This window comes from Siniperca chuatsi, linkage group LG14 (assembly GCF_020085105.1).
Source record: "Siniperca chuatsi isolate FFG_IHB_CAS linkage group LG14, ASM2008510v1, whole genome shotgun sequence".
Classification (NCBI taxonomy): Eukaryota; Metazoa; Chordata; class Actinopteri; order Centrarchiformes; family Sinipercidae; genus Siniperca; species Siniperca chuatsi.
In genome coordinates, this window is record NC_058055.1 from 12,469,294 (window position 1) to 12,496,054 (window position 26,761).

Sequence of the window (26,761 nt, forward strand, 5' to 3'; positions counted from 1 at the left end):
TGTAACCCCTGTTAAATGTGTGCACACAAAGTGGATGTCACATTAAAATGTATATTCCAACACCAAATAATCTCATATTAAAGTGTGTACTTCAACAGTGGAGGTTAAAAGTCGGTCCCACTCTCAGGAAGTTTTGTAGTCACCTGCTTCTTTGTTATGAATTAATTGATTCAGCAAAAACAATGTTTGTTGTTAATTATAATATTGTTGGTTTTAAAATTCCTGGTGTTGTACATAGTACCCATAATTGCTTAACAAGGCAAAATGCTTTGTAATAAGGAGAATACTACTGTGTCTGGAAATATATGTTCAATATGTTATTCTTGTGGCCTAATGTGGTATAGCATACATAGGCAGGCGTGCCTCAAGATTTTACTGTGATCATACCTTCATCCAAGTATTCTCTTAGGATGTGTTCGTGTGTGATAATTTCTCCATTTTGATTTGACATTTGTACTAGAATTATACAGTAACTTGGTGTGCCTTGGGAGTTAGCTACAGTAATGTGTAACTGCAGAGTGGGGAAAGGTTTAGGTCTCACAGAATACATTATTTTCTTATTTCTGTCTGATTTATGACACACAAGTGGATGTCTACCTGATTTTTAAAAATGCTGAACCTCAGTTTAATACTCTTTGAAAAGCCATCAAAAATAAAATTCAACATCAAGACAGATTCTGGCTATAAGGTCAAATAAGTAATTGGTGGTCATATTGAAAGAACTAGTTTCAGGGAGAAAAACACATTCCAAAATATACTAAAAAAGGTCAAATATGTGGTTTAATGACCTGAGTGGTATATAAAAGTTCTGAGAGGTTTTTCCATTATTGCCTTACGTTTTTACTTAATGGAAAAAATGGAACATAAGTTCGGGTTGCAAATCCAGTTATCTTAGTGACTTTTCAAAAATGATTTCATATAGCTAAAGTAAGCCTTTCAACAAGATTTCTCACAAATATCAGTCATTTTCTAAGTGTGTATTTAATCAAATGACTTGAAAAAGCTTTGTCTTGGTTGACATGACATGGGGTATGATTGTTTTGACTTCACGATGACTCAGCAAGGTGCTGAAGTATCTGTCTTTTAAAGCTCACCTTCTACCTTGTGCTCAGGTTTGTTTGTAAGATATTGAGTTTAGTATTACAAAAACATACTCCTATTTTACTGTGGAATATTTAAGATGTCTAAATTAAAATAAATCAATCAAAGAAATAAAGTAAAATACAATCCACATTGTTATATGTATTTTTCCTATTTATGTATGCATTTAGTGTGTCACAATTAAATGAGAAACACATGTTAAAAGGACCATTATTTAGCATTGTCCTTTACTAACTGAATAAACTGATTTTCATTGTGACATGACTTTTTTTAAAACAAAAGCTCCCTTGCATCTCTTCTTGAAACCTAAGGACAGCAGTTTGCATTTAGTATTGGCAGGTTTAACATGCCCTTTGCTGGACAACACTGAAATGCAATACACCTTCTCACTTTGTTTCCTGTGTTGTAATTTGAGCTTAATATGACATGGAAAAGTCATGTCACAGTGAAAAACAACAGTTGTTAAAGACAAAAGCTAAATAACTGTCCTTTTACATTTGTTTTTCATTTAATTATGACACATTAATGCTTACATAAAAAGAAAATACAAATAACAATGTGTATTGTATTTAACTTAATTTCATTGTTTGATTTGTTTTAATTTCGACATTTTAGATCTTCCATAATATACAAACCTCTACTTAAGACATTTCAAATCAAGTATTCTTAATTCATCTTTAAAAACAGGTGGGTATAAAACAACCTGATAAGGGAAACCAACATTGAATAAATTACAGACTAGTAAACACAATATCACATCAATAGATAAATAAAATGGATACATACTTTACCCTGCATTGACCATGTGGAAGACAGTTTAAATAATACATAAATTATTCAGTTGTTAAACAATTTAAAACATTATTACATTTTCAAATACTCTTGTGTATGAAAAATATCTTCTTTCGTTTGACAGTAAAACAATGTTTGGGCTAGTATAGATTTACACACTTAATAATACATCACATCTTTTACATACTGTACTATGATTAGAGTTTACTTTTTGGAATTACACATTTAAAATATCCCCTGTTCACTGGTTTACCATAGTATTTCAAATGACTGCAAGACAGAACAGCTGATACTTGTGAAAATATCAGGTCAAGGAGGACAGCGCATGGGAAAGTAACTGTGTGTTAGGTGCATCATATGTGTTAAGAGTATGCTGAGCTGGGAACGTAGGGATGAAGTATGGCTTGGCTCTGAACCTGAATGTATGATTAAAGGGTTAGGCATGCAAAACACTGTGCTAATAATAAAGGTGTGCCATTAGCCTCAGTCATCCACAGAGAATGACTGCAGCACTGTATAGAGTGGAAAAGTCATGTGATTTCCCTCAAAGTATTTTGACTTTTCATTTGTAGCAATAAAGTTGCACCATATAATCTGAAATCGATCGGGTTGGTTTGTTAATTAGTTAAATGACCTTTAAGTGCATTTTATCCTTTATACCAGGATCCTGAGACTAGGACAGCTAAATGGAATTCAGTCATCATTCATTAGATTATTTACACCTTCTTACTATGACATGTCAAAATGAAAAGGCATCCATTCAGAATTAATGTGCATGTAAAGAATCACTTTAAAACCAGCCCATACTGGAGGTACAAATAAATGGTTGAAATACTTATAGAATCAAGAAATCCAAAGTGACTTTTCTCTCTAAATGTAATATTCAGGGATATTGTATGCAGTGTGAACTGGTCACCTATTAAACAAAGGTTTGCAAGTATGTTTACTATAAGGCCTGTGACAACATAGTTTTTTTTCATGCACATGTAAGGAGCCATTGTATGTTTTATGCTGTTATATGTACCCAGTAGAGGTAAACTCTACTGAACATCCACAGAAAGACATTCCTGAAGTCTTGGCAATTATGGGATGATTTATTGAACTTCCACTAACATAATGCACAATAAGTGCTATGTTGACCCTCATTTTTGATACTCATGATAACTACAGAGAGCCAAAATGAAACAGAAAATGAGCACCAATGTACAAATGGGGTAACACTTGACTCTAAGAGCATTGTGCCTTTCATGGTCTCCATTGATTTCTGTCATGGTCACTGAAAATAAAATATGTCATGAGACCAAAGTTGTATAACAGATCTATTCTATCAATATTGATCAGTGTAGATTTGAGGTCAGGGAGCTCAGTTCACTCATAAAGTTACAGAAAGGCAACACTGAGGTACATGTTTACAGCAAATAAATATTTTTCATTTGGAAATTATAATTAATCAAATCGTATGTGCATACCTGTGCCAGCTTCATCATCATGTGGGCAAAGACATGAAGAAATCCGACAATAGCATCCCACAGCCTGCTGTGGGCCAGGGACTGCTGGTTGCCTGTGCATGGGCCCTGAAGAGAGAAACTGTGTGTTACACACATAATAAACAACCAGCTAGTGTAAATACCTGATTTGTTCAAATTTTACCTGAATATATTCAGTTAGACTGTTGAAAATCTGTTTTGCCACTGTCATAGCTTTGGAGAAATTCTTTTTGCCTGGGTCATCAATGACGTCCTTGCCAGAGTAATACCAGTAGAAATCACTGATAGACTCCTTGATTAAAAAAATTAGAGGTAAGTAAGAATATTCCAATACCATAAAAATACTTTGTGTTTAAATAAGAATTTTTATCAGTGTAAAAGATCTGCATTTTTGGCATATAAATCCCTTCTTAACCAATTTAAAATATTATATACAGAGTACCTTTAGTGTCCCGATCATCTGACTTTCTTGATTATCTGAACTACCAAATAAAATACTTTTGGGAACTATAAAATAACTGAAAATCCATGATTGAAGGCAAAGTTGCATAGCAAAGTTGGATGTGTACATCCAACTAACCAGCTACATCACACATCCCATTACATATTTAGTTTTTGAGACAATATAATCCCCAGTATGGCCTTTCAAACTTTCATTTTGAATCTTTATTAACTGCACCATCTTTAGGCTAAATTAAAAGTTGCACCTGGAGTCGGAGGAGGTAATCTACGGTACAGATGATGATGTTGATGGTAGTTGTGCTGCCTGTCTGTGTCCGCAAGTAGTTCTGAAAATCTGCAGCAAAATAGAGATCATTTTGAAAAGTAGTAACGTTTGACAATGTTTGCTTTAATGAAATGCTTAACTTGATTTGAATTTAATTTTACTCTCATTTGAAACGTGAGTCATTCTCACCATTATTGTGACCCTCACAAAGCAGCTGCAAGAAACGGAAGAGGTCGCAGGTGAACTCATCATCAGACATCACTTTCTCGTCTAAAAAAAAAAAATGAAATGAAGGAAAGTGTTAAATTACATCCTAAAATCAGGTTGAGATCAGACTAAATACAGTGGTAAAAAGTCTTACTGGTGATTATTCAAACAGTTTGCTTGAGTATAAGCAGTGTGAGGATCGTAAAGAAAATTAATTTCTCAACTTACCATCATCTCTCAATGGATTTTAGTAACAGACACTTCAATAGCCACCTCTGACTGAGTGTTGCTTTTTTTTTTTTTACAATAAATTAAAGAATGAGTTACAGTAAATTGTATAAATAATATTAATAGAAGAAATACAAATGTCTGTGGTCTGACAATGGTCTGACAAAAAATCAAATGTCAAGCAACATACAGGAAGCATCAGCAGCACATGCGTACAGTTAACAAAAAAACAAGTGAGTGCAGTGAAAAATGAACACAGAAACATATGAGATATACGGTACAGTCACATTAACAACATGTATAAAGTAAGCCGACGATAATAATGCACTGTTGTACAAACTCAGCATTAAAGTTAAAACATTGCAGTGTTCAGGTTTGAACTGGTCATCTGGAGTTTTACTGGTGGGCTCAATCTGTACATTTTTTTAAACGTTTTTTAAAATTATGCATAAACTTTCAATTCAATATTTATATAGCGCAGATTCATAACAGACGTTATCTCATTGCACATTTCCTATAGAGCAGGTCTAGACCGTACTCTTTATAATATTTTTTACAGAGACCCAATAAACAGTGTCAAAAATTGTATAGATATGGGAAAATCAGGATTTTTAAGTGTGTATCAATCCATATATAAAATCACTGCACCATTTTGAAATATTCTACAAAAATGGGCTGTATACTGTATATGTACAATATTACTTGATTTTTTTGTTGCCTTTCTAAAATCCCAGTCCACCAGTGGCTGTAATGAATACACACACAGACACAGAATCATGCAGCACACACCAACTTTGCTCTAATGCAATAGAGATAAATGTCAGAGAGGTTGGGGCATTGTCCATCCAAATGTCGAAGGGAATCCAGCGCATGATATAGTACATCAGAGAAAAGGAGAGCACATTCTTTAGTCTTATCAAAATTACAGTTTGAGCAGAGTTGAGTTATGACTTCCAACAGACTTGTACTTGGATGTGCCATGTAATTGTTTAATCCTTAAAATTAATTATCAATTAACTATAAGCAAGTTCAACAGTTGGTATACTCAAATCTACCAGAATATTCTTTAAAAATGTTGTGTTTGAATAGTGTTAAAAATAATATTCTGATAGATTTGTGTGTGCCAAGTCTTTTCAAACTTGATGCACATTCATTATTAACTGCAGTTACAACGTTTGTAGCCATATTTCAAGATAAGAACAGCCTCCCTATAAATGATGTAACTGAAAAATGTGTTTATTAAAAAGTTATTAAAGTTGTGAAACTATTCATAACAAATATTTTTCATGAAGGTTTCACCCACAGTTTTAGTAGTTTTTCATGAGCAGAAAAGACCAGATTCCATTCATTGCCTTTTGAAATGAACAAGAAACGTGAGGAAGGGCACGAGCTATGAACATGAAAGATGGACAGAGGCATCCAATCCTCTCTTGGTGGAAATTCAGTGTTAGAAAAAGAAGTGATGGAACAAGAGGGACAGGGGAGAGAAAGAGGAATAAGAGTGCAGAGAGGCAGATGGACAGAAACATGATTTACCCCGATCTAGGTTCAAGTCTGAGGACCATGAAAGGAGGGACAAGGGAGAGGTGGCAGTGATCGTGGGGGAAGGGAGAGAGGATCAGTGTGTTGACAACAGTAGAGGACTAAGAGATGAGGAGGGGGAGATTAACAACATTCCATGGCAAATTCATTCAGGTAGAATTTCAAATGAACCTCCATTAGATGACAAAAGTTGGTAAAACAGTAGGTGAAGCCCAATCAACAAGTCAAACTACTGACATACTGAGGAAAAAAACTTAAAAATCCTTAAATTGAATCATTTAACAGTTATCCAAGTGTTAATCATATTTAATGTTAGGAAACTAATCATTCAATTAAATTCAAATTTGTACACTAAATGACAGATGGAAAACATTTAGAAGAAGATGAATTAATAGACGCTCAGAATGTCTTAAATGTATTTATTAAATCATTATCTTATTTTGATTGATCTATGTTAATGGTGATGAGGCAGATACCTCATTTACAGTCACTAACAAAAACATCCCTTGACCAGCCATTTCTTGATTTGGATTTTTCATTTTGACCATCCTTACTATGGTCTTACTATACTGTAAAATCTGATACTGGAAAGAGAGAGTTGTCTGCTCCATGATTATCCCTCCGAAATGTTTATGATGTTGCTCAAAAATATAAAATCCCCTGTTTTTGGCATAGGTTGTCTCTAATCTACGATGCACAGAATTAACCTATTTGGGATTTTTTGGACATATCTTGCACATGTAGAACCTATTTTCCAACCATATCAAATAAGCAAGATTTTGATTTTTACAAAGTTAAATCAGCACTAGGAGTGCTGCTGTCATTATTTGTGCTGCTGAGTTGGAAGTTGTTGTACAATGAATAATGGTATAATTTGAAACTGACTTATTTTTGAGTTGTTGAATTGTCTCTGCAAATCATTCCTATAGATCTTTCAGATCTGCTTTGAATGTTGTTGTGGCATACAAGGAACAGAAAAAGCAGTCTACAGTATATGCATTTCATTCCTGATTCAGACACATGTGTGCCATATTCACTTGTATCCCATAGCTGATGATTGTGTATATTATTGTGTAATGAGATAGGTGAGGTAAGTGTATTCACCAATGTAATCTGTGCCTGCAAACGATGCAGACAATCTATTACATGACAATATTTAACAATAGCTGCGGTGTGATGTTTGTAGAGCATGGAGACTTACTAGTGCCCTCCTCTGAAACCATGCCCAGCCCCTCTGCCTTGTTCTGCCTCTCAAAGGCATTTAGATCCAGGACACTGCAGAGAACATAAACCAATTTTTAGATATGCCCTACCCACTATTCAAATGAATACACCTAAGTTACTTAACAATTCAAAAGTTGAAAATTGTGTTCATTGATTTAAAACTGACCAGCATGTCTGCATCAATGCCTGGACACTCAAAAAGAAGCCTACATCCTTCTTATCCTTCAAGTACTCCAACATTTTCTAACAAAAAAGAGGGGGTAATCGATGAAAAGGGCTCCTTTAAAGGTAACTTCAAATTCAAAATTACATTATCTAAAGGGTTTGTTTTCAGAACACATACCCGTTGAACCTCACTGTTTCCGCCGTTAAGGATAGATATACCCAGCTTGAGGGTTGTAGTCACCATTGGGCCAGTCTCACCTACATGAAAAAAGACAAAGTCATAAACTTGGCAAGGGTATACTGAATCACAGTGCAGGCAGGTTTCCAGGCAAACAGTGATAGGAAGATAGGGAGCAAGACTACCTTTGCAGGCACTGATCATTTGCAGGACCATCTCTGCAGCACCACGATTATGAAGTCTGGACTGCTGGTACAGGAGCCTTTGTTTCTCCATTTCTTTTTCCTGTGGTGGACACAAACATTATGAGCATTTGGTGCTGTTATATTTCTCACAGATAATTTAAATAGATAGAGTGGACTCTTTCAGGTCAGATTTTGATGAAATATTCATATTATTTATTATATTCACATAAAGTCCCTCCTAAATTCTTAGCAACTACTAGCTAGTTTCAAACTAGTAATTTAGTAAATCAGATTGCACCATTAACACTTAAAGAAACCTAAGGAACATCTATACTGCTGTCCAATCAAGAGCAATGAACTATGTAAACAGGAAGTTACTGTAGCATCACAAGCTAGCATAACTTCCAAAAATTACAGTTTTAGAGGTGCAAAAGATCTTTTGTAAATGTAAGTTTTGTTTTATCTGTGTCTGCAAACAGGGAGAATGTGTTTCAGAAAAGTTGTATTCATACAGTTTAGAACGAGGGAAATGTCTGATTATGCTCACCCAACTGACATTATTTACTCATTCAGTAAAATGTTATTGGCATAATGTTTCGTAATTTGAGGTATGTTGTGTTATTTTTGTGAAAAGTAATTTAAAATCTCAAAGAGTTACATCATTATTGAGTAGCATTTATCAATTTTCAGGTCAGATATGTTGACCGTATTATTACTGTATCTCTTTTACTCTTCAATCCAAACGAGTCATGTAAACACTTACGCTAGAACTAAGCTAAGTTTGAACTTATGAACAGCTGGTGCAACTGGCTCCAGGTGTTTAAATGTTAAAAAAGTTGTCCATTCTATCCATTCATATTCTCATTTTCATTTCACATTCACTCTCTTTTCACTCAAGTCCCTAACTTTTCACCTTATTATTGTCTAATCAGCTTACCTTTTTTTTCAAATGGTCCATAACTGTAGCATTACTCATCTATACATAAAGTGATCTTTTAAGAAAAAGTATCTATTAATTGGTAAGTTCTGTGAATTACCCACTAATGAAATCAATGTCATGTCATGCTTTTCCCCTTTGTTTTATATCAAAATATTCTGCCACTTGTTACTAATTTTCGTTTCTCTTCTATGTACAGTAATATTATTTTTACAAGCATTTGCAGTATAGTTGTTACTGTCCATTTAAAGTACCTGTCTGACTCTTGCACACAGTCTGTCGCCCCACTTTATTAGTCATGGAGTTGTTACACTACTTCTTCACGTTTGCTGGCTGGAGCAAGCGTTAGACTACAGGAAACAGCACCATTGGCTAAGCATTTGGGACCATATAGCTTACCAAAGTATCTTTATTGCAGCAGCCCTGCAAATAAGATATTTTGGACCAGAGCTGTAATCCCTCTGTATCGGAGATATTTCTTTGGTATTTCATAGTAGTGTACCTTTGCTTTAAGAGATGGTTTGAACCGTTTCTTAAAGCAAAACATTGCTCTGGCTCTAAATGGCCTTTAATCTCTACTTGTGCTAATGCACAATTCTTTATTCATAGTATTGAGCCAACTGGGAATGAAATGCCATTTATAGAAAGAAAATGGCACTCAAATGAATATCTCTGAATCCAGAGGATAAATTGACATTCCTCTGTTCAGCCACATCACAAATCAACTTGTAGCATCCCACATCCTGACCCTAAAACAACCCCCAACCCTCCACCCCTGGCCTCCGTCCCTCCCTCCCTTCCCACACCCAACCCCCCTCCCACCCACCCTCATATGCCTGGCCATGCTCTACCCACTATGTGTCAGGCAGTTGGACCTCAAACTTATACTGCAGTCCCTGACTATCTAATGAAAGCTGATTATGAACTATGCACTATATGATGTGTGTGAATTGACTTTTAAAACTATGACTATGCGTATGAATATATAGCTTTTAATGTTGCATGTTCTATACTGGCTTTCACTGTAGTCTGTCAGTACGCTATGTGAGTGGGGGAAGGGAACATTGATCAGTAGCATTCAGTTATGAGGGTGAGAGGGATTACATGGAGCGATGGGGAAAGAGACAGAGAGAAAGACAAACGGGACAGCTATATAAACTGGGGGGGATGACATTACTAGTCAATAGGTTTGTGTTAAATGACATACATAACCATTTTCAGTAGAGATTTGAATTTGAATCGCCTTTAATAGCACATCCAAAATCATCTCAAGGCATTTTGTACAGTCTTTTAGCAACTCCCCAGTTTGATATAAGCTCTCACACATTTTTAAGGCATTTTTGAATTTATAAATATTTTTTAGTAGTTTAATTTTCAATATGTGTTGACAAAGCACAAAAATTGTTTATGGTAAAACAAACAAATATCTCACTTAAGTTCTTTAATAGTTCAGCTCCAGTTGCTTCTAACACTGAAGTCAGTACTGTGTGTATCGATGAGTGTGTGAGACTCATAAACTTGACACAAGGAATGTGGTAAAGGCACAGTGGCAGCAGGTGTTGCTTTTTAAAGTAAACCATATAGTATAAGTATAAAAAGCCCTGCCAGTCCAATTCTATTAGCTGTCCAGAGTAAAACTAGAGGAATGGATAATGTGGTGTAACAGGAAAACCTTTGAGCTACATTGTTCTTAGACATTGCTTGATTTTCTTAACTTGATCCAAAGTGGTTTACATTGTCCATCAAGCTGAGTTGATAACTGTTTTTAAAACGTGAATTATTATTAGTGTGGTGATTATTTTGATTATCATTATTATTATTGTTGATGTTAAATTACATTAAATAAATTTAATCAAATTAGACCCAATCCAGATTCAAGGCACAAAAAAGTATAAACAGGACTAATATGTCTTTTGAAACAGTAAATGATAAATTTAAATAATTGCAGTGCTTATTAAAATTGGAGTACAATAACTTCTTGTTTCAAGTTGTAGTGGGATTTGAAAAGATTGGGGTACATATAGTATTTGATACAGTGAAAAAAACTTCTGGATTGGAGCTTTGCGTTTCTAAATCAAGCAACTCACAATGAATGAAGCACGACATACAAACAGAAGAGACAGGGCACAGACAGAACAGAGAGAGAGGTAATGAGACAAAACAAAGAAAGAGAGAGAGAGATGTGGTTGTGAAGTAATGTTCTGATGATGAGGTCACTCAATGCGTTGAGAGCTACCGCTCCACTGTGTTCCTGGTCCCCAGCCCCTGGCCGCCCATTACCAGTTCTGACTGTCGCACCTCAAAGGACATCTCATCCTCAGCATTTTCCAACATTTCCTCTCCCCCTTCTTCTTCCTCACCAATATGACAACTCTAAATAAATGGAGAGGAAAAGAAAAGAATGTAAGCGTTTTAAAGTACATTATGCACATATCAAACCTCAACTCATAGCCAAAACCCTCTGCAATGACTCACCTTTGCCATAATGTCGGCATATGCCATATAAAGATGATCTGTATCAAGTTTACTGAAATGGGGACAAGAGAAGACAATTGATGAACTAGGAATAACATGTCGTCCTGTGTTTAAACCACATTTGTGCATTTCAGTGTTGATGTATCAGCGAGGACCTACAGATATCTAACCTCTTTTCTGTTAGAGCAGTACGACTGAAATGCAGAATAAGCTGGTGGAGTGGATCCGGCTTTGTTTCTTTTTCCTCCTCTTCATCTCCTTCCTCTTGCTCCATTGCTTTCTGGGATGCACAGGGAGAGGAAGGGTGAGTAATGGCATAGAAAACAGATGAAACAGATGTTAAACAACACTCACAGATAAGTCGTCTATCATCCTGTCTTCAAATGAGTAACCCTCAGTGTGAAGCCAGTTGCGTTTGTATCCCTCAAGGAACATGTTTGAAGCTCTGTGCCTTCAATGCAAAAAAACAAAACAAAAAACAACTTGTATTTACGTTTTCATACATCTGCTGTAGTTACACCCCATACTGCACATGCCAGTTCTGACATAGATGTAGCTTTCTCACCTTGGAATGTTGTATAGTGGTGTCATCCTAAAGCAAGCAACCACAGCCCTGCGTCTCTGCTTGGACAACAGTTTGTGCCACACCATCTTCTTGGATTTAAACGGGTGCTCCGTCTATACCAGACAAGGTAGAAATTGGCAAAGTGGCCAAAATAGTTTCTATGGTGATTTTTTATGTACAGCAGGAAAAGTCTAAAGTCATAGTTGCTGATTTTTGACTTATTTCCCTCCAACATCTGCATATTAGTCTAATATTTTGAGCATAGGGGTACTAAACCATATTTTTGAAACATGTAGCTAAAACAAGACTTGATAACAGTGAAGCTTGAAGTTAAGCTTTGCCGATGTTAACTTCTGATTTGTTGTTTTTATTTGCTGTCTGGCAAAAAGTGGATTGGTTCACAGCACATTAATTACTAAGGTTTCTCCAAGAAAATTAGTTGGGACTTATTGCTGTGTTGTTAGTGTGCTTGTAAAGCAGCATAATTTTGTTGTTCTTTAACATATCTGCTATATTTTGTCCCTCTACCAAACTCAAAAATATTGAGCAATTTGTTATTATATTATTTTCACATACACACAATAGTAGAACGTTCATATCTAATTCAAATAATATATATGTAATAAGTCGAGTACAATCTTATTTTTCAAAGTTTTTTGGTCAGTGATCATTTCTTATACTGTGTGCTGGAGAAACAGTATACCGGTAAGTCTACTACAGTTAGTGTGGTTGAGAATGGCCACTCACCACTTCAAGGTGGTAGAGGACAGCAGAAACCTCCTGCACTCTCTTGACCACTTTCAGTGGAGCGTCAGCATCTTCTGCCTTCCCTGCCATCTCTTTGTACAGGGTCATCTGCCAGCGCATGGATGGGTTGTCCACCTTTCCACAACATAAGGACACAGAGCTTTCTGAAATGTATTGTGACTAATTATCTATTATCACAAATTTGATTCCTTGGAAGTACAACACTATTGGACCAGGAATTATACCTTGCCCTGAAGATGAAGGTTGTTTTGCAGAAACTCTCTTACTTCTTCATCAGTGTCTCTCTGTAAAGTAAAAAGTTGTATCATCCATTGTCCTGTTAAAAAGGGTTGGGAGGTAAAACTGTTATGGAATGGTTATTATACTAAAGTATTTAACATGATACAAATCAGACAACAGATGTTTACCAGAATCAAGTTAATTTAGAGTCAGAAAAAAAAACTACCAAAGAGTATCGGATCTTGGCCAAGTTGATAAGCTCCTGATCGGCAGGGGAGCACATGTTGAGGCCTATGGGGAGCATCTTTTTCAAGGCAGCCACAATAAGTGACGTCTGCACAGAGTAACGATCTCCCCGTCTCTTCTTCTTGGTACGTTCGGTATCTGAGCCTCCACCCTGAGAAAAGGGACAATAAACCAAAAAGCTTTCACAGTATCTCATAAAATGCCAGAGGTATGACACCACAGTTATCACTGCTTTGTATCAAACATATTACAGCCTTGATTCAACGCCAGGCAGTCACTTTCATGGATATAAGCCCTCATTACTAATTAAAACATTTTTTGACTGCAACGACACCACAAGAGCAAAAATACTGATTCTATGTATATGCTACCGTACATCACACAAAGTAAATATAAACATAAAATGAGTTTGTCAACACAGTCAGTATTCATTAAAATTCATGACAAACTTTGTTTAAATACTAACTACTGAACATCATCCTACCTTTTAGTAATGACTGAGCACTATACAGTGCTGCAAGCTGTTTATTACGCAACAGCAGTAGGTCTCTCCATGTAGAAATACCCAGCTACATTCACTGAGGATTCTTATTAGACATGTTACTGTCAACAATGTGTAAATAAAAATAATAAATAAAAAATATTTGTTTCTCTGAGCTCAGACTGGTAAGTAGAGGGTATAGTGAAAATGTGAGGGCAAAGTGGGGATATAGCTGGCTTTGGGAAAGGGAAGCTGAAAGGAATGGGTCTTATAAGAAAGTAAATCAGTGAAATTGCATTTACAAAACATGCAGCAGAAAACAGATTTCATTCACGTAACAGCCCATTCAGCATTCTATGAACTGGATAAATAGCTTAAACAAACTCACTTTTCACTGTTTTTTTCTAATTGTGAATTAAATTTTGCAGCCCTTGGTGAAAGATTCAAATATTAGATGAAGTTACAGAACAAAACTCTTGAAATTAGAGTGAGACCTGTTAGTAGCAGGCTGTTAAAATCACACTACTGTAAAGCAAACTGTTTATGGGATATGTCCCTATGCTCGCCTCCTGAACTCCTGTTCTGTTCCTGTGAGAGTTCAGTCCTTCTGTTATCTGCTCTTTCTGGAGTCCTCCAAGATGTGCAAATGTATGTGAGAGCTTACAATATAAAAATGCACTTCGTAATATGAATGTTTAGTCTATTAAATGCATGCTCTATGAATAGGTCACAAGGTATTTTTATTTGAGCCATAGAAGTGTAGATAACAGGATCACACAGTAACGGTCATCTTACAAAAAAGCGTAGGGTGCAAAGTTACTGAACAAACTGTCAAATAAGTAAATCTAACTTGGGGGCGACTGTAGTGATAAGTGATATTGATACTACTCATTACCACTCAGACATTACACATATTGCTGCCTAATATGGTCCACTGACCTTTACAAAATCCGAAGTCAGTTATTATGGTGTTGTTTACAGTGGCTCAAGTGTGTATGCACTTAGCTTGCCTTGTGAAAATAATGGCTAGATTTTACACGTTGGTCTGTTCATTAATTGCCTGGAACCAGACAAATTCAGACACATACATTAAGGCTGAAATGTAAAAACAAATAGAAAGGCCGGTTACAGGCTTTCTAACAGTAATCTTTTCATTATAGGTGTTTGTTGGGGTGTCATTTTCAGACATGTACAATTAAGTCAACCCCAGAGGCTCTACGCCCCCCTATCCAAGTTAAATAACAAACACTATCAGTGTCAGGTGTACTAACTCAATGCATCAACCACTGCTTCTGCTTCAATCCAGTGCCAGATGCAAGTGTGTTATGGATGACTAGTTTAGGGGAGACAGGGTGCAAAGCATTTCGGGGAATAATTTAGATAATAAGAGTGAATTAATGTCTTGGTTAGGTTCATGGTCATTTTGAGCACATTCTAAAGAGGGAACCCAACAAATGTTTCAAAAAATCTGCTTCAGTGATGTTAAGCATCAAGTCATGTGTTAGTGTGGATACTAGGGAGTGTAAAGGAAACTAAACCATGTTGTGCCATTGCATTTCCAGGGAGGAGAGAAGAAAGAGCACAGAGAAGACTAACATCATCCCCTAGTGGCAACAAGCTGCATTACAAAAGCTACAGGTCAACCATCCTTCAACGAAAAGAAACAAACGACATACTAGAAGACTCCAACTCAACTATGATCAAAAAAGAGCAAACTCAATGACAGGATGATGGCACTGTGCTCTCACTGCCGCCTTGGGCTTGGTGTAAAGCCCAGTGCCATGAGCCCAACTCTACAGCTGAGTACTTTCATCAAGCGCCTCCAGACTCCCCCCCTCACACACTGGCAGGACTGAGGGGTTGGCCCGCAGATGGGGCTTGCCCTTTTGTCCAGTGATCCTTTATGAGAATAATGTTATGTGAGTGTCTCTCCCTAGTGCATATTTATTACAGTTTTTCCTTATGTGTAATTTTGCACGACTGTAGAAATAAATCAGTAGTTTTGTGTAAGACATGGAGTGATCCAATCTAAGACTGTGTGTCAGTGCACAAGTGGAGAGGCTCATACACTGGGGTATAGCAATGCTAATGACAGTGTAAGTGGATCCAAACTCCATCTGTTGCTCCTTTGAAGAAACTTCTAGCTAGGATTTTCACTTTCTATTAATATAAATAACTGTATATTTATAGCAATGAGGAATTCTCAACTGAGTTTTGTTCCACTTATAATAGGCTGCAAAGTATTCATGACTAAGCAGACACAGCTGCATGTACAGAAAAAGCATTTGTCACTGGCACTGAATTAGTTGTCTCGGGTCATGTCTCTTTGAATGGAATGTGCATGTCTTGAGTGAGTAAGTGTACTTGTGTACGTGTGTGTTAGTGTGTGGATCAGATGTGCCAGTGTGCAGGAGAGGTTGATGAAAAGCTCCCCCAAAGTGAGGTGCCATGCGGTCAGCACAGCGGTCGTGCAGGAACAAAGTCTAACCTCTGAGTCCCCGCCCTGGAAACCCAGCCGCAACCCAAAAGAAGAGGACAAGGGACAGCCAAAGAGAGAATATTGTTAACACAACTGCTATGGTTCTCAAAATTGCGAATTAAAATCAAACCTCCAAAAGTTATAGCAGGCTTCGCTATGTTTAACCAAGCCCAATAGACAAGAATATTAAAAAAATAGTACATATACAAAATAAGAAACTGCCAGAAACTTTGAAGATCCTGTACCTGGTAAAGACGGTGCATAAGTGTCTTTCTGTTTTAGATTGCTTTGTTGGATTATAATCAGTGATACAATATTTTGAGTTTCCTAAAGCCATACTAATGATAATATAGAGTTTAATAAATTACCATTTTGTAACTGGCTGAAAATACTTGGTAAAGTAACTGAATCTTAAAATCATGCTAAAAAACGAGTGCACAAAGAAAGGAACACAGTTGTTACACAGTATGCCTGATTTGAGATCTGACACTATACCAGCCTCACTGCAGCACTGGCTCCGCCTTTCATTAACTCACCTTGCTCATTTTGCTTTTGCTGTCAGCAGTGAGGAATGACATGTTATTGATTTCATTCATCACCACAAAGTTCTGTTCCTCTCGCTTGAAGTTCTACAATAAAGAGAGAAAAGGCAAAAATACAATAAAGGATGTGAGCTGCTACAAATGGCGGCATTAAAAGGCCAAATGAACATACTCACATGAGATTTGGACCAGAAAATAAAGACCTCTCCAACCATTCGGAAGAGCTCTTCTGCATCTGGGTCTGGGCATGTCAGCCACCTTGCCCTGTAGCAGAACAAATTACTTTAAGTTTGGCTAATGAACAACATATGAAAAGATAAGTGCATTTTGTTGCGATTCTGTCAGTACCAGACAGGATTCATGGTTTAAAATGTATACTATGTTGGTGTTTGTAACTTTATTGTACCTGTTGTTGTCCACATAGCGAATAAGTAGAGGGTAGAGGGCATACAAGTCTCTGCAGAGGACAGCAAACTCATCACGTATAGTGCCATCTTCCTCATCTCCTTCTGATTTGCCCTCCATCCGCAAATGGTCCTCTTCAGCCACCACCTTCGAAGTGCGTTTCTTCAGCTTGTCCATTGTTGGGATGAAGTGGGACTTGAGCATTTCTGGCTTTGCCCTGCTGACAATGGGCTGTGAAAACACTAGGAGAGAAAACAAATGGCGTCATCTCACTTCTTCAAAAACTCACTCAGGTGTACACTGTGACACATTAACAGAGTTTAAAACAGTGCTCACCAGCCAACCTCTTCATCCAAGAGGCCTCATCAATACCCAAGTTGTTGACTACAATTTTCATGATGCTGCCCAGCAGCTGATTGAGGTGTTCTGATGTGACATCAGTGCAGATCCGGCCCTCCATCTCAGGGAAGTTCTCAAGTCCTCTCTCCCACCAGCGAGGCAGGTAGTTACACAGCATGGGCAAAGTGATTTCAATCACATGAGGCATCTCAGTATAACGAGCCCCTGACTCTGCCAAGTCCCCAATCTCCTTTAGCAGAGCATCCAGCTCTGGAATGTCTGGACATAATTCCTGGACTTCATTGGGAAGGCCCAAGACTTTGGCATTCACAAGAGAAGTAGTGAAAGAAATACAATTAAGAAACAAGACTTTGTTAGACAGAAAACAAATCTGAAGAAAGAGTAATGCACTCACTGGCTCTCTCCCTGGGTGTCTTTGTGGTGTAGACAGAGAAAGCGTTGAATTCATTTAGATGGGGCTCTAAGTAGGCCACTGGCATGGCTGCTGCAAGGTGAGCCAAACATTCTCCAAGAGCTGGCCTCTGCCTGTAAAAGTAAAGTGCAAAAAAAATATGCTCCCAAGCATCTACTCCTAAATTACTTTACAGATTGTAATGTATGCAGATATAGAGTTACCTCTCAACATGTGGATTCTTGACAGTCCCTAGGGAGTAGATGCTACACATGATGCGATAGCATGACATCTGTAGATCATCCACTATATGCAAGCGACAGTGACAGGTACAGCAGTGTCAGGATAAATGAATAAATAAACACCATGTAAACCATGTAATAGTACTGATGTGAAACCACTCACAAATGACATCATCTCCAAACTGGTGCTGAGCGATGTGATCAAACAGGGAGGTAAGCACAGGGAGCAGAGCAATGGTTGTGTAGTTAATGTTCTGGGACACGCCTTTCACTTGCTTTAAAGGAGAGAAGCAGCACATGATCATGGACTCGGGATATTAAAGGTCCAATGATTAACAGATCATTTGCAGCAGTCAGGGATAGCAATATGTGAAAGACCACTTCAAATATTGTGTACTTCCTATTACCTGATTGCCTTTGGATACTTTGCCCAGTTTGAGGTTCTCTACCATCTTCTCTATATCATCAGCAGCACTTTCAAAGAAAGACCGCAGCCCTGCTTTCACAATCTCAGGTCCCGACTTCATTACTGTCCTAATAAAGCAAACAAGAAAGATTATAATGAAAAACAAAAACAAAACAAAAAACATATTCATCTTAACGGCGTTATGCATCTTGTGAGAAAATGAAAAAATACTGAACCTTGCATCCAGTGACCGTGCCAGAATGTGAAGACAGTTAACAATTGCTGAAGCATCCGTTCCTGCACATACAAATACAGTTCTGTTGTTATGAGGGCTTTTATAGAATTCAGATCACCACATACTGTATACACATATACAACTGTGCTTGCTCTAACCTGGGAAACATATGAGAAACACAGAAAAGAGTGAAAATATTCAGAAAGATTGATGTTGAGAAAGTGATATCTTACCAAAGAGAGAAACTCTGTGTCTCACCAGAGCGGACATTTTACAGAAGATACTATGATGAGAAGGAAAGGAAAGGGAAAGAAAGGAAAACGCAAGAAAAAGGAAATGCTAATAAAAGGGGGAAAGTGATATATGAAAATAATAAATAATATAACATCTTTGTGTGTTGTAAATGTATCATGAGAGGTCACCTTGCAATCATCTCCTTCTCCTTATTGGAAGAATGTCCACCACTACCCAGAACTTTTGCAGGTGTCGACAAGAAGTAGAGGCAGTGATTTTTGAAATACTGGTTGATTAGAGGCATCAAGATCTGAAAGAGAGAGTTTTCACACTTAGTACAGCGAGTTGGGTCTTCAAAATTGTGACCACTCTAGCTTTACACAATAGTCTCACCTTGGCAAAGAATTTGATTTCCTGCTCATGAGGAGACTTTTCCACTCGTCCACTGCTTACCACAGCCTCTGTGAAACACATTTCCAAATATGATAGTATCACAATAACACTCGCAGCAAAGATCTACTTTAAGTTACACCAATACTATTCTATCAGATGTTTAGGTATCTGTTCTTCATCCTTGTCCCACAATACCGAGATGAGCGATGAACTCCTGGGCAATTTCCATCCATTTCAACAGCTTCTGCAGGAAACCATAAGCAAATCTCTTCTCGATGGATGAGATGTCAGACTCCATATCTTTCATGCCCCTAAAGTGAAACAGACTTTAACTCTTTGTACTGTATGCTTGAATTTAATGAAAGAGTCCCCACATGAGTATCTGAGGCACATCATGAAACACAAGTTTACTTTCAAACTATAATGCAAGTTCAATAGTGGTTCCCATATAGTCAGATAATCTATGATTCTAAACAGAAAGTATTATGTAAAACTAAAAATACTTTGCTTGCTATGTTTCAGTTTTTCTTTAGAAACTATATTTGGTTGAATTTTGAAGCACTGCTATGACTTGAAACTGCTATAGAATGGCACAGCTACATACATCCAATCATTGTGTGTTGCATCAGCTTATTTTAATTGCTTTCAGCTTGATCAATATAGATGTAACCTGCTGTGCTCTAATCACATTTGTGTCGTTTGAATAGGCAGGTGATCTGAGGATACTATCTGCTACGGCCACATGATTAGCATATTAAATAGAAAATATGTTTGCAGAATAAATGAAAATAAATTTTAATAGTATGAAACAAATACAATTATCTGCCTAATGTAATATATAATTGTTCTGCAATAAATCTGCATTATTACCTTGTGACAGCATATCCATTAAGCTGCAGAAACTTGAGCAGCTCATGAGCCTTCTCTCTATCTCGTGCCTTTTCTTTTGCTGTCAGAGTATCATAGGGCACCAGCAGAGGATGTGTTCCACCTCCTACACAAACAGAAGCACAAATCAAAACTCTTGAAGAAAATGGTCAAAAGCCAAATCTCTCATTTTCAATATGTCTAGGTTCCCTCTTCTAAAAACACATCTTACCTTTGGACTGCAGCTCCAACTTTTTCTTCCGTCCCCAGGTGTTATGGTAATTTTCCGCCAGTTGCTCTGCCATAGACTGTGAACAGATATAAACTATGAAGATTGATCCGATGCTAAGATTATGCACTGAAGGTTCAAATATTTACTGCCATACCTGCAGGTCTCTTGAAAGAGCCATGTGTGAGATATCAATGGGCTGTGGACTGTAGCCATGGCTTGGGTCATAGGTTGCCTAGAACAGAAAGAGTTATCATTATATACTGTTCAATAAATTATACTACTGTGATAACATTATTAAGTATTAGGACATTCATCCAACTGCTCTATACCTGAGCAGTCTGTGAGATTTTTCGTGATGCTGCCTTCTTCTTCTCTGACTCTTCTTCCTCTCTAGCTTTATCCATGTTCCACTCCCATGCAAGCATGGCTTTGACTGACTCTTTGATTGGCCAACGGTAGATCTCTTTGTCCTGCCAGAAGAAGAGTCAGTGTGATCAGAAGCAGAGACTGATGAAGTAAATGTAAAGGAAGAGTCCATACACAGCGTGACTGTGAACGTACCTTCTCTGAGAAGGTTTTGTATGGTCTGAGCATGGGATGAGTTTTTGCATTTTCATCCAGCACCTCACCATACGACCAGTTATTCTGGATCTGAAACGTACATGCATATGCAATATGTTTTACAGCTGTCATACATGCTTACAAATCTAATGACGTCTTGCAGTCTTGCAGTAAGTCCGTGTCCATTTAGAATTATAATGCCTGTGCTTTCCAGCACATAATGTATAGCTGTTATGATCAAACTAACCCAATATGTTGCTCTTGAATTAGCTGAAGAATAGTATTGTCAGTGATTACAGTGAGTGAAAACAAAAGGTCTACCTTTTCAAAGGCCCATTTATCATGTGTATATTCAGCATATTTGTTGATAAAGGGATCCAGTCTCTCAGGGATGATAGTGCTGTGGTTAGAGGAAGAATCAGATTACATTTAGCTTTAATTATTTTAAAGAGAGATACTTTATGTCTTGAAAGGCATAATGACAGAAATCCTCTCACTTTGTGGTCTCTACCGGTTTAGGATCAAAGTTTCCCTCTGCATCTACTGATGCCTTTTTCTCTGTTTTGGAGGAGTAGCTGGCATCTACATAGTCGGGAGGAATGGCTCCAGCGATGGCACAGATGCATGGCATTGAAATTTTGAAAATCTCAGCATCAAACTTCTGGAATCACAATAACAAGATATTACAATATGCCCATACACCATCTAATTTACTGAAAAAGAAAAATCTCCTATTACAGGAACTCCACCTTGTGTGCTAGCGATTCAAAGATCCCCCAAAACAGTTTGCGGGTCAGATGCAGCTCCTCTTCTGATGCGACTCCAAAATTGGCCCAACCATTAGGGAGGCAATAATATTTCCAACACCGCTCATAGTGATTGGTCAATAGCTGCAAAAAATTAAATAAAAGTGAAAGTAAAAAATTTATACCAGATTGTGAACTCAAAGGGAAATTTAGTTTTTAATAGTTTAAAAGGTCCTCATACCTTTAGTGGCATTTTGGCATACTCATTGAGAATGGGAACATCAAACACCAGCCGTCTTAGCAGGTGCTGAAGCATGGATGGACGTAGATGTCTGAATTAAAGATAAACAAAGTTAACTTCAACTATGAACCTGGCAATATTAAATGACATGAAAAGTTTGCCATGAGGTTAAACTCACTTGCACAAAGCCATGAGGCACTCTTCAATGATGTCTCTCTGGGCCTTTGTGAAGGCTCGTCCACGAGACAGCCGGTAGATTGTGTGCAACATGGAGTCAATCATTATGGCTCTATGGTCACTGCCAGCAAAGAGTGGGGCACACTTGGTGATGAGTGGCAACACAGCAGAACACAGGTAGCGGTTCAAGGCGAGGGCCATCTCTGTGGTACTGAAAGCAACCTGTTGGAAAGAAATTCGAGCAGTGAATTAAGTCCAACAGTAGTCCTGCTCTGCACTTCTCCCCAAGGACCATATACGACTCTATGTTTGTAAATTGTTTGAGGCTCACCGTGTCCAGAGAGGCAGCCGCCCTCATGTCAGGCAGAAAGCCCACCTCCAGCACATGGAGCAGGAAATCCTGGTTGTCAATACCATACACTCTGTCCAGGAACAGAACCATGGGAGCCTTGTGATCTGGCACAAAACTAGCTGACATCTTTGGTTCTATGATGCTGTTGTCTAAACACAACATAAAGAAAACATTTTGGAAAAATAATTAACAATATGTAAAGTTGGGCAGAAGTGATCTGATGGCAGAGGACACTTTCAGCATAGAACTGTATACAACGTATAGTAAAATTACATTTAGTTAAACCTTTAATGAGCGCTAGTCAGGACACTAACATCATACTCTGGGTGTTGATTAATAAACACTGATTAAAGCCACCTAACTTCATAAATTCAGTATGTTCTCCCAAGTGTTACCTTTTCCAAAAGAAGGAATCTGAACAGGAAGGCTGATGACTCCCACCAGATCCTCAATAGGGACCAGAGATCTCAGGATGGCCCTGATCCTCAGAGCCTCACCCTTACCAGCCTGGATCAACTGTAGAGACAAAAGCTTGTTTTTTCTATAAAGACATTTTCAACTATTTTTTTCCTATTCCTGTATCTTTCTTTCTCTCTCAGCCTGTTTGATAAATCCAGTGTGGCAGCTACTAAACAACTTACGTGCATCTCTGGAGCACAGCGTCCCAGCAAGTCAATAAGGGCAGAGTAGAAGGACATGATGGCATTTCCCAGGTGTACCCTGTTCTCCTCATGCTGCTCCTCTCCTCCAAACCTACCAGAAAAAAAGATAGTGGCTCTAAATCTTTCTGCTACAGCAACATTGCTGGAGATAATTAACTCTTTGGTGTCTCATTAAATATCATCCGAGGGCCTTAGAACCAAAGCTAAGAGTTCTTACATGGGAAAACGTCTGTCTTTCTTAACACTAGGGCCATCCCTTGCAGGGTCCTCTGATATTTTGATGGCCTCCTCTATAGCAGCCAGCAGACCATTACCACCCTCCCCTCTCAGGGCTGGACCAAAGCACTCAGGCCTGCGGATGAGGAGACGTACCACCACATTGGCATTCTCCTCTACGCTCTCTCCTACAGGGGGGAAAGAAAAATGTATTAACTGTTAATTAATAAGGGAGAAAAGACAAACAATATGTGCATTAGAATGAAATATTGCATTGTAAAGCACATAAAAAATCAGACCATTGACAAAAACGGCAAAACGAAGAAAGTCAAGGTATTTCTCTCCACCACAAGGATTCCAGCCAATGTCAGGGTAGCCTTTAGCCAGTAGCATTGGACAGCTCTGAAGTCCACATCCAGCTAAATACTTCACCACCTGGAAAGATATCAGTGTACTGAAAGAAGTGATGAAGAATTTTGCACAGTGCTTGTTTTGTACATATGGGATTGTATTTTACCATTTCTAGGTCCTGCTCTTGGAGAGCCAATGCCAGCTCGTTGTTGTCGATACAAGAGGCTGCAGCCACGTCCAAGGGGGTGGAGCCCCGCATTCCTAAAGAATAGCGCAGAATGTCCAGCTTTAGTTCACACTTCAAGAATAAATCATCAAGAATGATGCTGGAACTCAACAAAGACAATCACCAAGGCCGATGCCACTGTTCTGGAGAAGGTAGCTGAGGTGGTCAAACATAGAACGCTGATTTTGACGACTGATGCGACAGAAATAGCAGAGAAAACGGCAACAGTTTGTCACCACTCGAGGGAATCTGATCTCCTATTGGAAGAAAGCATGTTACAAATGTAAAGTTAAGTAACATACAGTATAATGTTGGTCTTATTGTCTACTTTTGTCTATTACCTGGTGGTAATAAAAAGCAAGGTCTATCTGTAAATTGAGCATACTTACAATATAGTTGAGTGGAATAAAAAATATACCTTTGAGTCCCCACCGCCCAGTACATTAACCATGACCTCCATGACAGTTTCATGCATGCCCAGAGCGCGCATCAAGTTGGGGTGCTGATAGAAAACTTTGTTACTCATGATGTTCCTAAGGAAGACAAAAAATATGTTTATGTATATTTTCTGTCACATGCAATTGTCAAAGAATTCACTCCAAGGCAAGTTATTCAGAATAAATATTCAATAATAATTCAATATTATATCAACCCGATGCTTTGAATCATAAGCCTCTCCTCTTCTGGACCCATCTGGACAATTAGCAGTGAGCGGATCTGGCCCAAGCACTCCAGCAGGTCCATGGTGTCGTTAATTGACACAGCGTTGATGGTGTAGGCCTTGGGAAGGGCACGCATGAGCTCACCCAGCCCATCATACTGCCTGTGGAGGAGGCTGAACATCATACGCACTAGCTCAGGGTTCTGGATAAATGATTCCTGGGCCCAATGGATCATTGTATGGGAAATCAGCTCCTGCAATGTGCCTGGTAAACAGAGTAAAGAGTTAAGCAGTAATACAAAATATACTATGTACTGTATTAAATTGATTGTGGAAGAGGCTTTTGGTATGGGGATGCAAAAACTCAATTAGCTACTCTAAAATTACTGGACAGACCACAAATGTTCAACAAATCCTCTATTTATAATTCACAATAGTTCTGCCAGTGTAGTTCCTAAACAAGCGGTAAGTTGTTGCTATATGACCAATAAATACAATTATGTCTGGTGATTTTTGTCTTTATAATTTATGTAAATTTTGAGTTATGTAGTCACTGGCATTTGTTCATCATCGGTTTCAATGAATTTCACTTTGAAAAGCAGAGCAAAGTGGCTACTGATGCTTTTAAGATTGTAATATATTTTATGATATTCTTTGTCTTTGATCACTTAACAAGTGAAATATTTCTATTTTCTCCAGACAAATAGTTTATTGCAGTTGTACGTGATATGCAAAAGATGAGAGGCTCACTTGGTTTTTTATCTTCCTGTGGCTCAGGCTCCACCTCTACCTTCTTCTCGCGGAAATGTTTCACCTTTTCCAACAAACGAAGTAGTCGTCCACGGACAGAATTATCCACTTCTTCCTCTTGTTCTTCTTCTTCAATATGAACACCTGAAAGTGAAGTTTTAAATAAGATACTGTAACTTCTAATTAAACCTGCCACCCGCAGTGTTAATTTTAAATGCTGATGTCAGTAGACTTGATTCTGTAGATGAAGACTGACCACAGTGTGCCAGCAGAGCATTGTGAAAAGTCAGCATAGACTCGCGGACCTCATCAGGAACAGGACACTCTTCATCCTCAGTGCAGTTCTTGAAGTTCATGAGCATGTTGACCTACACAACAGCAAGAAAAGGTACAAGCAAGTATGCTCATTTTAATTTTATTTTCTAAAGCCAAAAATGGCTGCTCTTAGGTTTGAAAAAAATTACAAACTCATTCAAAACACATGAGTGACCTAATGAGAGTGAGTGAGTAAGTGATATTTGTTCTTTGAGGAGGAGGATTCTGTCCCAAAAAGAAAGACGAACGTGCAATGTACTCTAATCTCTTTGTATGCATTTGTCTGGGTGTACCTGCTCCTGTGGTGGGGAGCGAAATTCACGGGTCTTGCGGGCGGTCTCGGCTGCACTCATGGTGAAGGCCAGCATTAGCTCATTGTAGCGCTGCCTCTGGTTGGACTGTATCTGGCTGACAAACTGGTCTGAAAAGGCAGTGATGGCCTCCACTCTGTGACGTAGCTCGCAGTCACAGAAGTACTGCAGTAGAGTGCACATCTAAAGGACAAAAAGCAAAGTGAATCTCTAATACTATATAACAGTATCACTGGAAAGAATAGTATTTTTTCTATATTCTAAAAAGACCTGCCATACCTGCAATTTGACAGACTCTGGAAGCTTCATCTGGAAAAGTCCTTGCTCTAGGTGTTCTTCTTTACACTCCCCACCTGTCTCTACAGGTTTCTCTTTCTCTGTTTCCTCAGCTCCTTTCTCGCCATTTACTTGCTCTGTCTCATCCACAGTTTCTTCATAAGGCATAATGGACTCTGTGTTCTCTAATTCTTCCTCTTCCTCCATTTCTTCCTCCTCCTCTTCACCCAAGCCATCATCCTCATATTCCTCTTCTTCTTCCCCCACAGCTTCCTGCTCTTCTTCCTTCACCGCTCCTGCTTTTTGTTCCTTCTCTTCTTTCAACTTGGTATTCTCCTCAGCAGGCTCCTCTGCTTTCTTCCCACTGAAGACTGTGGGCTCAATCATCTTCAGGATGTGTGTGACATCTTCATCATCAAACACACCCATGATGAGGAGGGTACTGATGAGCTTGAGGATTGGAACAAAATGAAACTCAACACTGCCTCCCACAGGATCTCTCATGGCTTGACCTCCATCTTGCACAGCCTCAATCAGCATGTTCAGGGCCTTGGTCTTTAGCACCTGGAAATACAAGCAAACTTATGATTATTAGTGACTCAA

General features: G+C 38.2%; 1 protein-coding gene across 15 annotated transcripts in view; it reads right to left on the minus strand.

The window, feature by feature from the left end:
• Positions 1-26,761, minus strand: part of LOC122888781 (ryanodine receptor 1-like) — a 49,630-nt gene that overhangs the window by 7,143 nt on the left and 15,726 nt on the right. For 5 of the 15 annotated variants that reach the window (XR_006380779.1, XM_044223623.1, XM_044223622.1 and 2 more), the window contains 55 exons: positions 26,162-26,722; positions 25,865-26,065; positions 25,513-25,624; positions 25,257-25,400; positions 24,498-24,771; positions 24,264-24,378; positions 23,970-24,102; positions 23,786-23,880; positions 23,568-23,703; positions 23,270-23,456; positions 23,032-23,143; positions 22,786-22,906; positions 22,370-22,539; positions 22,040-22,260; positions 21,862-21,952; positions 21,624-21,764; positions 21,372-21,535; positions 21,196-21,274; positions 20,875-20,964; positions 20,643-20,783; positions 20,468-20,545; positions 20,314-20,389; positions 20,085-20,208; positions 19,410-19,525; positions 19,215-19,282; positions 19,010-19,131; positions 18,821-18,870; positions 18,589-18,649; positions 18,354-18,480; positions 18,110-18,221; positions 17,929-18,010; positions 17,708-17,838; positions 17,290-17,610; positions 16,955-17,195; positions 16,725-16,812; positions 16,543-16,635; positions 16,016-16,030; positions 13,027-13,197; positions 12,806-12,865; positions 12,561-12,695; positions 11,814-11,926; positions 11,603-11,699; positions 11,419-11,528; positions 11,249-11,300; positions 11,054-11,146; positions 7,837-7,936; positions 7,652-7,731; positions 7,475-7,551; positions 7,286-7,359; positions 6,079-6,096; positions 4,297-4,377; positions 4,088-4,176; positions 3,544-3,672; positions 3,363-3,467; positions 1,888-1,893 (listed from right to left, as the gene is read on the minus strand). Coding sequence is in view for 14 of the 15 variants with exons in the window: in XM_044223623.1 (XP_044079558.1) it covers positions 1,888-1,893; positions 3,363-3,467; positions 3,544-3,672; positions 4,088-4,176; positions 4,297-4,377; positions 6,079-6,096; positions 7,286-7,359; positions 7,475-7,551; positions 7,652-7,731; positions 7,837-7,936; positions 11,054-11,146; positions 11,249-11,300; positions 11,419-11,528; positions 11,603-11,699; positions 11,814-11,926; positions 12,561-12,695; positions 12,806-12,865; positions 13,027-13,197; positions 16,016-16,030; positions 16,543-16,635; positions 16,725-16,812; positions 16,955-17,195; positions 17,290-17,610; positions 17,708-17,838; positions 17,929-18,010; positions 18,110-18,221; positions 18,354-18,480; positions 18,589-18,649; positions 18,821-18,870; positions 19,010-19,131; positions 19,215-19,282; positions 19,410-19,525; positions 20,085-20,208; positions 20,314-20,389; positions 20,468-20,545; positions 20,643-20,783; positions 20,875-20,964; positions 21,196-21,274; positions 21,372-21,535; positions 21,624-21,764; positions 21,862-21,952; positions 22,040-22,260; positions 22,370-22,539; positions 22,786-22,906; positions 23,032-23,143; positions 23,270-23,456; positions 23,568-23,703; positions 23,786-23,880; positions 23,970-24,102; positions 24,264-24,378; positions 24,498-24,771; positions 25,257-25,400; positions 25,513-25,624; positions 25,865-26,065; positions 26,162-26,722 (6,783 nt within the window). In the remaining variant the exon portion in view is untranslated. The remainder of the gene's footprint in view (positions 1-1,887; positions 1,894-3,362; positions 3,468-3,543; positions 3,673-4,087; positions 4,177-4,296; positions 4,378-6,078; positions 6,097-7,285; positions 7,360-7,474; positions 7,552-7,651; positions 7,732-7,836; positions 7,937-11,053; positions 11,147-11,248; positions 11,301-11,418; positions 11,529-11,602; positions 11,700-11,813; positions 11,927-12,560; positions 12,696-12,805; positions 12,866-13,026; positions 13,198-16,015; positions 16,031-16,542; positions 16,636-16,724; positions 16,813-16,954; positions 17,196-17,289; positions 17,611-17,707; positions 17,839-17,928; positions 18,011-18,109; positions 18,222-18,353; positions 18,481-18,588; positions 18,650-18,820; positions 18,871-19,009; positions 19,132-19,214; positions 19,283-19,409; positions 19,526-20,084; positions 20,209-20,313; positions 20,390-20,467; positions 20,546-20,642; positions 20,784-20,874; positions 20,965-21,195; positions 21,275-21,371; positions 21,536-21,623; positions 21,765-21,861; positions 21,953-22,039; positions 22,261-22,369; positions 22,540-22,785; positions 22,907-23,031; positions 23,144-23,269; positions 23,457-23,567; positions 23,704-23,785; positions 23,881-23,969; positions 24,103-24,263; positions 24,379-24,497; positions 24,772-25,256; positions 25,401-25,512; positions 25,625-25,864; positions 26,066-26,161; positions 26,723-26,761) is intronic. The other 10 variants (XM_044223626.1, XM_044223629.1, XM_044223625.1 and 7 more) reach the window with 10 other exon arrangements.